This window comes from Thamnophis sirtalis, unplaced genomic scaffold (genome assembly GCF_051295495.1).
Source record: "Thamnophis sirtalis isolate CommonGarterSnake01/CBP01778 unplaced genomic scaffold, rThaSir2_p1.2 scaffold_12, whole genome shotgun sequence".
NCBI classification, from domain to species: domain Eukaryota; kingdom Metazoa; phylum Chordata; class Lepidosauria; order Squamata; family Natricidae; genus Thamnophis; species Thamnophis sirtalis.
The window spans coordinates 53069276-53082256 of NW_028261392.1; the positions used below are offsets into that span (position 1 = coordinate 53069276).

Consider the following 12981-nt stretch of genomic DNA (forward strand, 5'->3'; position numbering starts at 1 on the left):
TGTGTGCCCATTAGTCTTTTGTGTTGTAACGACCTGGGTAATGGGCCGTGTGATGACATCCTGAGTTGCATTGTAACATCCTGAGCCTTTGCGTTGTAACCTCCTGAGTTCTGTGATGTAATATCCTGAGCAGATGGCTGTGATGTAACATCCTGGGCTTTGGTTTGCTGCACCCCCCTCCGACCACCACACAAAGCAAACTGACACACGCCATGAACACATGGCCAGACTGCAAACTCAGAGCCAAACCAAAGCCCGGGATGTTATATCACAGTCATCTGCTCAAGACATTACATCATAGAACTCAACGCAAAGGGTCAGGATGTTACAACGCAGCCAACTTCCCAGGATGTTGCAGCACAGGACTCAGGATATCACTACACTAGAGCTCAGGATGTTACGAAACAGCCGACTAATCTGCATACATCAACTCCATCAACTAATCAAGATATAACAACACAGCCAACCAACCCGCTTACAGCAACAAAGCCAGCACTCCACACACCCTCACCAATATTTATAGAATATATATATATTCGGGGCCTGTTGTATTCGGGTCTTTTCCCGTGTAAGAAGATGTTATGTTTGTATAAACAAAAATTTTTTTTTTAAAAAAAGGATGGCAGCCGGAATAACATCTTACAGTACCAGGGCTTGTAGCCTCATCCCTTTCAGCCTCATTTTCACTTCTCCCACAGGTTTCGTAGCCCAAGTCTTGAATATCCACCTGCATCTGCTTGTTATTCTGCTGTACCATAGATTCACCTGTCACAAGAAATGTTTCAGTTACTTTGCATCGATCTTCTGCCAGAAATCCAGATCCTCACAAGATACTGCAAATTATATGGCATGCACACTAATAGTTTGGTTTAAAACTTAGTAGGAAACTCCAGGAAAAGTCAGTAGTTGTTCAATGAGGTTTGGAGGACTCCATGTGCATATAGTTATGATTAAGTACATTAAAAACCCACTAAAAATATCATAACAAATTTGGTGAGATTATCCAAAAAGATATCCGTGATAGGACCATTAGCTAACACGGTATCTGCCTGTTCAACAAAGAAACTGCACAGATGGACTTTTTATGGGAAATGTTTATATGTATGAGTGGTTAATCTATTTTTTTCAACTTCGTTTAAACTACTATGAAGGCACACTGTTATGTAATCAATTGCCATTCCAGAAAGTTCTACAGAAAGGAGGAATGTTATCTTGAAACATTGCTGTGCAAGCACTGGGTTTTTTGAAGTTTAGAAATTATTTGGCTACATTGCACATTATGTTTAAAATGAAACAAGTACATTTCACATTTATCTCATCCAGACTCATCATTTTTTAAAACTTGGATTGAATCTAATTATATAATTTTTGATAATTTTCAGACATTCCTAACTGGAATATCATGTTCTGTCTACTCCCAAACAGCAAAATAGCTCATTCATTTATCAGTCACAATAGAATGTTAACAAAAAAAAATAACCTCTCTCATGGCATTAATTATTATTTTTTGGACACAACTGACTAATATTGATTTCAATTTTCTCTAATATATTGGTATTATTTCCATACAAATTGCTAAACTATGCCTTTCAGCATTCTCTTATTTTGATTTCTCTCTCAAATAATTTCACTGGTTTTATTTTTAATTTCATTCACTCTTCTGGAGCTTCTTTTGTAAAGCTTTTTTAATCTATTTCAACACAAGATTTTATTTCTGTCACAATCCTGCATTTTCTAGATTTCTTTTAGCCTTTACTAAAAATGTGGAATATCTGGATGTGAAGCTGTCAAGGAGGCTTTTTCATGGACACCCACTTTGAAAGTCCTTCAACTCAACAACAAATTCCTTTGGTTTAAGGAGGGACTTACCAGCTAAAACAAAAACAAAATTAAAATATTAAAAAATAAATAATACCCCTCTCCAAAATCCAGCAAAACAGTACAAATACTTTGCAGTTTGTCTCTGTTAAATGTCATTCATTCTGTTATTTTTGGCCCAGTTCTCAAGATTGTTTTTATTTGCATTTGTCTCTTCCAGGTATTAACTATTTAGCCCAAATTTATGTCATGTATGCATACTGTACAAGTGAGTACACATTCCCTTCATATTTTCATCCAAGTAATTAAAATATTGAAGAACTATGCAGCTTATCACTTTAGATGGCAATATTACTCACCGAGTAGGGCTTTGTATTGTTTGAGCTGGGCTATCTGTGGCTGGATGGTGGCTTCTGACACCAAGTGTGTGTCTTGTATTTTGTGACACTGTTGACTCCATTGGGATTGTTCAGACTTCTGGCCAAAACTACTTGATACTCTGCCTCCTTCAGCCTGCAAGAAGAAACACGAGCGCTTCAACCATTAGAAGAAATGGCATGATAGATGAGGGTGGGATTTATATTACTTGACCCAGAAGATAGATGATGTCAGGCAGTGGTGGGTTCCGGATCCCGTTATAACTCGTATGGTGCAACGGGGCCTGGTGTTCCCCACATGCACGCACGTAGCACGCACGCATACATGCGCAGCACGCACATGTGTCCTTACCTCCACGATGCCTCCAGGATGCCTCCGCAATGCTCCAGCTGCTCGGGGGAGCGTTGCGCAGGCCCTCTGCTATCCGTGCATGGAAGCGGAAACGCCGAAGACCTCAAATACAGGTAAGGAGCTCGGCAGGTGGGTGGGCCCTCCGGAGCACCGTACCAGAATGGTACCTGGTGCTCACGGCAGGCACTAGTATGCCCATACTGGTTCGTACCGCCGGAAACACACCACTGGTGTCAGGCCTGCCATATTTAGCATCTTTTGCTTCACTGGCATCCTACCATAAAATGCAAGGGAGGGGGGTAGGCAATTGGGGAAGTAAGGAATGGGTATGGGAATGAGCAGGAAAAGGGGAAGGGGGTGTCAGAGTGACAGGAACCAGAGATGTCAATCTCGACTAAACCAGCTGATCAAGGAGGAAGTCTGAGAATGGTATGCAAAACTACATCAGAGGTGGTGCCAACCTGGAAAGCTTTTCCCCAAACATCAAAAAAGAGATGCTATTGGACATGAATGGACTGGTCAAGAGAGGAGGCCCAGGTGGAAAGGGGAAATTGCAACCTTTGAGCAGGAATACTTAGACCCAGCTTTGCTTTCTCTGTAACCACTTGATTTTAGTAAATGAATGTTTCACTTCAAGAAATGGAGTTGAGGGTCTTTTTATCCTACACATCTGAGTTGGGACGAGCCTGACAGATGGATAATGTATGCTGTACAGTTGGAATCCCCTGTCTAGAATTTGACTAGGAAAGATACAGCTGGTACTTTGATTTTAGGGATAGTTTTAAGGGGTAGGGGATTGGGAGAAGATTGCTTTGGGGAAGCCTCCAATTCCCAGCCCCATCCATATTAAATCAAAAGAAATCTCCATTAAAGTCATACACCCATCTTAACCCTAAATCCCCATTTAAAAGCCCCAATAGTGTGAAAAATGTTGGCCATGTACTTTCCTATGAGATCACAACAGCAAAGAGCTTCGAGAAGATCAAAATGTTGATTTATAATCCTGATGCCAGGCCAACTTCTGTATATGCCTGATATTTTATTCTATCAAGATTTGTACTATGTGTTAAAAAGTTTACATGGGGCTATGCTTAAAAAGTACTTGGAAACTTCAGCCTCTACAAATCTTGAGCAACCAAGAATTCAAATGTAACACATCAGCTGCCTGACCTCCATTGGGTGCCACTCTGCTTCTGGGTCTGATTCAAGGCGCTGGTTATAACCAGTGGTGGGATTCAAATAATTTAACAACCTGTTCTCTGCCCTAATGACCGGCTGAGTAGGCATGGTTGAGTGGTCATGTGACTGGGTGGGCATGGCCAACTCGAGTCACTCACATCAAAGGGGCCTAGCCTTGCGCAGCCCCTCACCTTGCCCAGCCACTCACCTGGTCTCCCGGCTGTTCGCCTCACCTCCAACATTTTTGTGCAAAATGAAATTGCTTGAACTCTGACTCCAAGTCGGTTGGGCTTAAATCTGATTTAAACTAACTTAATCCACCTCCTTGAGTCAGTTATCAAAGATCTACACATCTTTCTTTACTTGTACTAACCATATCCCATTACTACAATCTATTAAAATTGTACAAGTATTCCTCAACTAACAACCACAATTAGGATCAGAACTTCTGTTGCTAAGTGAGGCAGTCATTAAATGAGTTGTACCCAATTTTATGACCAGTTTTGTCACAGCAAACTGTCATGGTTGTTAAGTGAACCAGTTTCCTACACTAACTTTGCTTGTTAGAAGCCAGTTGAAGAGGTCGCAAATGGCAATCATTTGACCCCAGGACACTGCAATCATCATAAATACATGCTGCTTGCCAAATGCCTGAATTTTGAGCACACGACTGCAGGGATTCTGCAATGGTCATGAATGCAAAGACCAATCTTAAATCACTTTTTTCAGCACCACTATAGCTTTGAACAGTTGCTAAGCAAATGGTTGTAAGTCAAGGACTATTTATATGTATATAAAGTACTTGAGCAATCCCATTCCCAGCCATTCCGCAAGCATAATTTCTGTCTCATGTACCTTTTACGTCATATATCTAAAACTTGTGAAATATTCTTTGTCTTCCCCTGAGGATTACTTTTGCACCTGCCTGTTTATAGTTATTTAACCATTACTTAAACAAAAACCAGATTTTTCTTTCAAATGGTTTGTAGATATGGGTTAATTTTTATAACCCCCTATTATCTAATGAGCACATTGATTAATAAAAATAATAAGGGTTTATTAATAAATACAGTGGGTTTCAAGAACTATTTCCAGTTATGAAATATTATTAGTTTGATTAAGAAACAAGTGCTATGAATTGCAAACATCATACATACAGACATACTTCAGAAGACTTCAGTTAGTCCAGAATGCAGCCGCGCAAGCGATTGTGGGTGCACCTAGGTACAGCCACATTACACCTATCCTCCACGAGTTGCACTGGCTTCCTATTGGTCTCTGGACACGCTTCAAGGTGCTAGTCGTTACTTTTAAAGCCCTGCATGGCATTGGACCTGGTTACCTGAGAGACCGCCTCCTGCCAATTACCTCCCAAAGACCGATTCAATCACACAGATTTGGCCTTCTCCGGATTCCATCCGCCAGCCAATGCCGGCTGGCGACCCCCCCGGGGGAGGGCCTTCTCTGTTGCAGCTCCGGCCCTCTGGAACGACCTCCCCGTTGAGATCCGGACCCTTACCACCCTACCGGCCTTCCGTAAAGCTACTAAGTCCTGGCTGCTCCGGCAGGCCTGGGGCTGTTGAAGTATCCAGCCCCACTTTAATTGTGTATGTTGTTGTATTTTAAATTGTTGTTTTGTTTTATTTATCCCCCCTCCCCTTCTTATTGTAAGCCGCCCGGAGTCCTCCGGGAGTGGGCGGCATACAAAACTAATAAACTAAACTAAATTAAACTAAACTAAACATACATTATATAAATGTAGCATTTTCATATCAGCTATATTTTCCAAAATATAACGCCAATTATAAAGGTTCTGTTTCCCTGAGTAGCTTCATTTGAGAAATTCACCTCTGTTTTTTGAACTTACAGACCAAAATATAAAGATTGCAAATTTTGCTTATTGTGTTTTGGATTTGATAAATTACTACCTAAAATAATGATAAACAAGGCAGAGTTCAGCTAATTGTTCTAAGAAAAATGTGAGAAATGCATTTTTATGCCCCTTCATTTTTTCCTTCTTTTGAAATACGTTCAGCAACAATACAAAAGAAAAACTTTTGTAATATCATTTCTTGGTTTTTCCTCTTCATTTTCTTATCCCAATTTTATCTGTATATTTTTACTTCTTTTCTTGTTAAAATAAAATAGTTTTAATTTCTATTATTGAAAGAGACATCTCCTTATTCGTAACTAATTACCCATCAATTATTTATCTGGAAGAAAACTGAATCACCATAAAATGTCCTATCCAGGACAGAAGAAGGGGAAATCTGAGCCTGGATACCTTTGGTTCCAAGCCAAAAAAATAAAAAAAATCCAATTACATATGGACAGGAAATTCAAAACAAGAAAGTGGGGAGGGCAAAGCTATTGGTACATGGTCCATCTCTTGCAGGAAAAGACAAGATTAGGGATGCTTTGAATCCACTGTAAGGGGACCAGATAGCATTTTTGTCCTGCTTCTTTGTTTGATGAGTGGTTCCAATAAGGAAATATGCTTCCCCCTCCAAAATATTTCCCCCAAGGACTCTGCAAATACTATGTCTAGGGCTGAAAAATACAGCCCTAGTTACAAATTTATACATTTGTGTTCTATGACCATCCCATGTGGTTGCATTAAATAGACAATGCAGCATCCTGAGAAATGCTCCTTTAGTATAGAACTATTATTTTTGCAACTTTAAGCCCTATGTATAGATGACCAAAGGGTAGTATGACTCCAGGGGTGGGTTTCAACCGGTTCGCGGCGGTCCCCGTGAACCGGTTGGTCAGCGAACCCGGAAGTAAGTAACTTCCGGGAACGGCGAAGGGCCCACCCGCCCGCCCGCGTTCCTTACCCAGTTTTGACGAGTTCTGCGCTTCCACGCATGCGCAGGACGCATACAGCACCTGCGCGATCCTCCAGGAGCAGCTGTACCATCGCACAGACACTAGTACGCATGTGTGCGCTGCGCACGTGCGTGAGGACACCGCCGGCCCCGTTCCAACCAAACCGGTTGGAACGGGGCGAGAAACCCACCCCTGTATGACTCATAGGTGAATAGGCATTACTAATTAATAGTGGCAGGTGTTGGTTTAATCAATTTCTTTAAACTCTGATCATACCTTGATTTCTTCTGGGCTGCCCATAATTTTATTGGGTAGGCAGTGCAACAATGGTGAATGGTCACAGACAGCTTGGCAAGTGCACTGCTCTTGCTCATTTATCAGAGCTGTGTTAGCTGTCATCTGGTGAATGATAGCGCCTTTGCATCCTTGGTTTTTTAGAGTCAATTGTTCTTTACGGAGGCCAATCACATTCTCTGAAGTGTGCAGTTTCTCTTGCAGTTTCTTGATACCCCACCTCAAATCCTCTTTATCTTCATTTTCATCCTCTTTCTCCCAAACTTCTGACAACTTTGCTTCTCCAATTAGTTCCTTGAGTTCTGCATTCTCTAGACATAGACTAAGCAGGGCCTTCCTGTTGAAACACAGAGATTAACATTCAGAATGAAACATTATTTAACAACCAACCTGGTGGTTATTCAGCCTATACACACTTCTTCAGTTATTGCTCCCCCACTAATGACAGAAAAAGTATTCTGAGTCTCCATCAGTTTGAAGATTGCTTTAAGTTAAAAAGAATGAAGGTTCAGTAACACCTTGCCTGCATGTAGAATGTCACCAGTTAGAAACCTGGCAGAAATAAGCTTCTTGTTCTTAATTATTATTTTTATCTCCTTGAGCAATGAGTTGAGTTTGAGTTTATTGGTCTTGTATGCCACCCACTCCCGAAGGACTCCGGGCGGCTTACAATAAACAAGGGAAGGGGATAAATAAACAAAACAACACTTTAAAATACGCAACATTCACAGTTACCGTGGGGCTGGATATTTCACAAGCCCCCCGGCCTGCTGGAGCAGCCTTGGTGGCTTTGCGGAAGGCCGGGAGGGTGGTAAGGGTCCGGATCTCCACGGGGAGGTCATTCCAGAGGGCTGGAGCTGCAACAGAGAAGGCTCTCCCCCGGGGAGTCGCCAGCCGACATTGGCTGGCAGATGGAATCCGGAGGAGACCTAACCTATGAGATCTAATCGGTCTATGGGAGGTAATCGGCAGGAGGCAGTCTCTCAGGTACCCAGGTCCGATGCCATGAAGGGATTTATAGGTGACGATGAGCACCTTGAAGCGGGTCCGGAGACTAATGGGTAGCCATGCAGCTCGCGGAGGATAGGTGTGATGTGGGTGTGCCTGGGTGCACCCACAATCACTCGCGCGGCTGCGTTCTGGACTAACTGAAGTCTTCGAACACTCTTCAAGGGCAGCCCCATGTACAGCGTGTTACAGTAATCCAGTCTTGAGGTCACAAGGGCGTGAGTGACTGTCTGAAGGGCCTCCCGATCCAGGTAGGGTCGCAATTGGTGCACCAGGCGAACCTGGGCAAAGGTCCCCCTGGTCACAGTCGGCAAATGGTGGTCTAAAGTCAGCTGGGGATCCAGGAGGACTCCCAAATGTACTTTATATGCTTCTTAAAAAAGGAAAAGAGTTACTTAAAAAGAAAAGCTCAGCTGAAAAGTGGATAAGTTGGGAAAAGAAAAATAGTAAATAAACAACAAAAAGAAAATTCATTTCTGCCAGACTGCAAACAAGTAATTTCCTATAAGGCGACTATTATATGCACTGTGCTATTGAAATTCCTATGTGCTAATACAGGTAGTCCTCAACTTTATAATAGTTCATTTAGTGACTGTTCAAAATTACAACATCACTGGAAAAAGTTACTAATAATCATTTTTCACATGACCATTGCAGCATCCTGATGGTCATGTGCAGTGGTGGGATTCAAATAATTTAACAATTGGTTCTCTGCCTTACTGACTGACTGAGGGGGCATGGCTGGGTGGTCATGTGACTCGGTGGTCATGGCCAGGGTGGGCATGACACAGGACTTGTGTGGTGCTAAGGCAGTACTTCCCTGATACCCTCACTCACTCTCATTATACAGATAATCCCCCAGTTACAAGTGTACTAGAGCCTGCCAATTACATTTGTAACTTGGGGATACGTTTGATTGAATCACCTTAAATAAACTCTCTGCTTTCCCTAATGCATTTGTTAATCAAATGCACAGGTCTTTAAATGCACATGAGGTATCTCAGGCTGGGGAACAGCATGTGGGGCCTAGTGCTGGAGCAAACCATCCAAGGCCTCCCACAATATACGGAGATACCTCATGCTCCCCTGAGGTCCTCACAATTGCTTCCCTCACCCCACCCTGCCCCGCTGGGTCTTCACAGACTGGGCCTGCTTTGCTAGCTTCTCAGATTCCACTTACTCCTCTCCACTCCATTTCCCATGGATTACTTACTCTTTTTTTTGCTATAAAGGTACAATTTTTACTGATATCTATTCTGTTAATATAACTAAATAAGTTATACACTTGAAGCATTGTGAAATGCAATCTGATCAGAAACAAGAAATTTGACAAACCTAATGTATAATGCTTGTGTCAGATCCCTAAAAAGTGATACTGCCATTCAATTTGGAGAAGGGGGGCCTTGGAGTTAATTTACTGGCAGTGCCTGCGACAACTGATATTTTACAACTGGTTTCCTGGAGCTGAGATTCCTGAGATCCCATCACCTTGTGGAGGGATGTTTATGATGGCCATGTGGGACACTTCACTTTAATGTCTAATGGAAGATAGCCATAGGAATGTAGAAATTTGAATTCGATCAGTATGAACATGTATCCTACCTCCCCTCATGAAGGACATGCTAGCACACCTCGCGAAAGGGAGAATTTTTCCAAAGCTGGATTTAAGGGAGGCTTACTACCGTATCAAAATTAGGGAGGGAGATGAATGGAAAACGGCATTTAACACCCCTCTTGGATGCTATCAATTCAAAGTGCTACCATTTGGGATACAAGGGGCCCCTGCAGTATTTATGCAATTAATAAACAAAGTGTGCTCCTGGGGGTGTTTTATTTGCTTTTGCTTGCATGGTGCTCTTTTGGTTGACTTTTCTTTTTACTAGATATTTTTTAAAGGTGTTTAGGAGTTAAGTGGTCCACCTCAGGAAACTGAGTTTTGCAGCAATTCTCAGCCCCAAGGAGCTTACAATCAACAAGTCTCTCTCTGTGTGTGTATCTGTGTGTGCTTGTGTTTTGTCTCTTTCCCTCCTCCCCCCCTCTCTGTCTGTCCCCTGGGGGAAGAACTCCTGAGCTGGGTGCTAAGAATCTGACATCCGGAGGCTGACAAGCCACATGCTGAAGACCAGCTGGCAAGCAGGGTGGCAGGGCAATCCCACAGTCTCCCCAAAAGTAACACATCTCTTGTCACTTGAAACTTGAAGACTCAAGGCAGCTTTTGCCTCCTGCCACTTAGGCTCAGAGCTGTAAGTTGCATCTGGAAAGCACTGTGATGGAGAGAAGCTGCTGTGGTCAACTGTAGCTTTGCTGTCCATTGCAGCTAGGAATCGGCCAGGTGGACCTCTGTGCCACACCAGATTGGGAAGGATGCCTCTCTATTAAAGCTGGTGCAGCAAGTCGCCAGCCTCCCCCTTCCCGCTGGGCATGTGAGCGCTTCTGGCAAGGAGGAGGAAGAGAGCACTTGTGGTGAGAGGAGGCTTGGCGGGTGTCAGAGTGGCGGCGAATCCTTTGCAGCTCCTGAGGGGGATCGAACCTCCCCTCTCGCAACATCTTCATCTGACAGCAACGCTGGCAGCTGCTTTCTGTGGCTCAAGAGGTCCACATTCTTGGTCTCCTAGATTCACAGAGGTAGGCGGCTGCAGCAGCAGCCACAACACTGGTTTCATTCGCTGCCTGCACACTCAGGGCAGTGATTAGCCAAGCAAGCAAGCCAGCAATCTGCTGACTGCCTCTAATCTGCCTGCCCATGCCCGGTTCCTGTGCCCTCGACTATGCTGCCCCCTCACCTTTCCCCCTGCCTCTCCTGGCCAACAGTGCTCAGTAAGTAAGGCAGGTAGGAATCTCAAATACAGCTGAGAATGAATGTTTGTGTTGTAGCCATTGGCTGGAGCTACTAAATAGACAGCCAAGCTAAGTGTCTGAAGGACCTCATCCTGTCACTGGGAGTCCAGGCAACTCTGCGATTAGCAAGTGGATGGGCTCTTTGAGAGATGAGTTCACAGGGGGCTGATCTAGCATCTGGGCTGGCTACAACACAATGTTCATTCTCAGCCGTATTTGAGATCCCAAGCTGCAATGGACAGCAAAGCTAGGGTTGACTCAGTAGCTCCTCTCTGCTGCAGTACTTCCTGGATGTGGCTTACAGCTCCAAGCCCAAAGAGGTATGAAGCAAGGGTTGCCTTGGTGCCATCAGCCTTGGGTTCTTAGTGGTCTGTGGAGGATGTGCTCAAATCAGTGCTGAGACCAGAGCCCCGGGAGGAGGTGGGTGAAGATTTTTATGGCTTTCTTTATGCCTCACAGAAGCAGAGATGGGTGGGAGGCCCTAGAGCACCCCAGTGCAGCACTCTTCCATGGGCTGCCCACTTACCCTTCCCTTCACCTTGGGCCCCACATCCAGCCCACAACCAGGGACACACTGCTTCTGGGCTAGTCCAGCTGGTGGGTGGGTGAGCCGAAGACCAGCTGGACTAGCCAAAGGCTGGTGGGACATCACAATACTTGGGGCCTGCAGGCTCTGCAGGAAAAGTGACTGACATCCGGGAGACGAGAGTAAGATGTCGACACTGATGCCGTTGTTGCCAGGGGTGAATTGGCCAGCATCTCCCCCATTTTGAAGTGTGCTAAATTTTACTGTGCTGTGCAAGGCGCTGCAAGAGCAAATGTACCACCACAAAGGCAGAATGCTGTGCTGCGCAAAGGCAATTTCAGAGGTGCTTTGCTCCTGTGTGCGTCAGTCCACCCGCCACTGCCCTGGCCACAGTCTCAAAGATCGGAAGGGCCGAGTGGGAAGAGAAAAAGCAGTGAAACTTGCAAGAGCAAAGACAGGACAGCAAAGCAAGCAAGTGAACCTTTGGCCTGCTGGCTCTCCTCTTTATTCCCCCTCGTTCCCAAGGCAGGCTTCTGGAATGGCAGTGGCAGCACATGTGGCTTCGAGAGGAAGAGAGGCCAGGTGAGACCCAGATGCGTTCCGGTTCCCCTCATCCCAGAAGCATCAACCTCACACTCTCCCGTCTCTGCTAGTGACTGCTCTCTTCTCCCTCTCCCTCCTCGATGCAGGGCAATCCCATATGAAGAAGGTGGTGGCCACTAGCAGAGAAGAGAGAGTGTGAAGTTGGTTCTTCTGGGATGAAGGGAGCCAGCTGCAGCTTCTCACCTGCCCACCCTCTAGCCCGGGAGCACCTTGCTGCACCAGCGTATCACCCCTCCCAGTGGTGGGTTGCTAATCCCGTTCCAACCGGTTCGGTTGGAACGGGGCCGGTGGCGTCCTCGTGCACGCGCGCAGTTCACGCATGCATCTTAGCGCCTGCGTGATGCTCCAGCTGCTCGCGGAGACTCGCGCAGGCGCTGTATGTGCCATCCAGCTGCTCACGGAGAATTGCGCAGGCGCTGTATGTGCCATACGCCTGCGTGGAAGCGCAGAAGCCTTCAAAGACCGGTAAGGAGCGCGGGCGGGCGGGTGGGCCCTTCGCCGTTCCCGGAAGTTACTTACTTCCGGGTTCGCCAACCAACCAGTTCGCGGGGACCGCCGCGAACCGGTTGAAACCCATCCCTGACCCCTCCCCTACCCACTTGTGCTCTTCAGCTTTACCTTTGTGGCAACAGCAGTACAGTGAGCATTGAACCATTGAAATGAGCAAAACTGGGAAGTGTGACTGGATGGTGGAAGATAATGGTGATGGCTGGAGGAGAGGTGATATGGGCGGCACAGCCTTACGGTAGGTGAGCTACCTCCTCCCATCAGCTGGGAAAAGCCAGCCATGCAAGAAGTGGCTTGGAGAGGAGGGGCAATGGGTGGGGCAAGGTGTGGGGCTTAATCCCACCACTCTGTGGGCTGGATACATTGGGTCAGTAGAAAATATCCAGCCTGCGGCCTGTAGTTTGAGGACCCCTAAGCTAGTACAATGACTTTAAAATACAGTTATTACTGTTTCCAAAATATATACCGGTACTTGCTAAAATTTTAGAAGGCACCTATGTTAACAGATAGCTGCTTCCACTAGCAGAGCAGCTTCCAATATAAGAGGGAATAATCATAAATCCAGCAAGTTTTTATATTTGCTTGAGAATCTGTGAGAAACCTTTTGCTAGTGTTAGAGTGAGACTACACTGAACAACTAATGTAGTTTA

At 45.1% G+C, this 12981-nt stretch overlaps 1 protein-coding gene across 7 annotated transcripts in view; it reads right to left on the bottom strand.

The window, feature by feature from the left end:
- Window positions 1-12981, bottom strand: part of PDE4DIP (phosphodiesterase 4D interacting protein) — a 155148-nt gene that overhangs the window by 32253 nt on the left and 109914 nt on the right. For all 7 annotated transcript variants that reach the window (XM_087726566.1, XM_087726565.1, XM_087726564.1 and 4 more), the window contains 3 exons: window positions 6832-7186; window positions 2178-2331; window positions 649-765 (listed from right to left, as the gene is read on the bottom strand). In XM_087726566.1, coding sequence (XP_087582692.1) covers window positions 649-765; window positions 2178-2331; window positions 6832-7186 — 626 coding nt within the window. The remainder of the gene's footprint in view (window positions 1-648; window positions 766-2177; window positions 2332-6831; window positions 7187-12981) is intronic.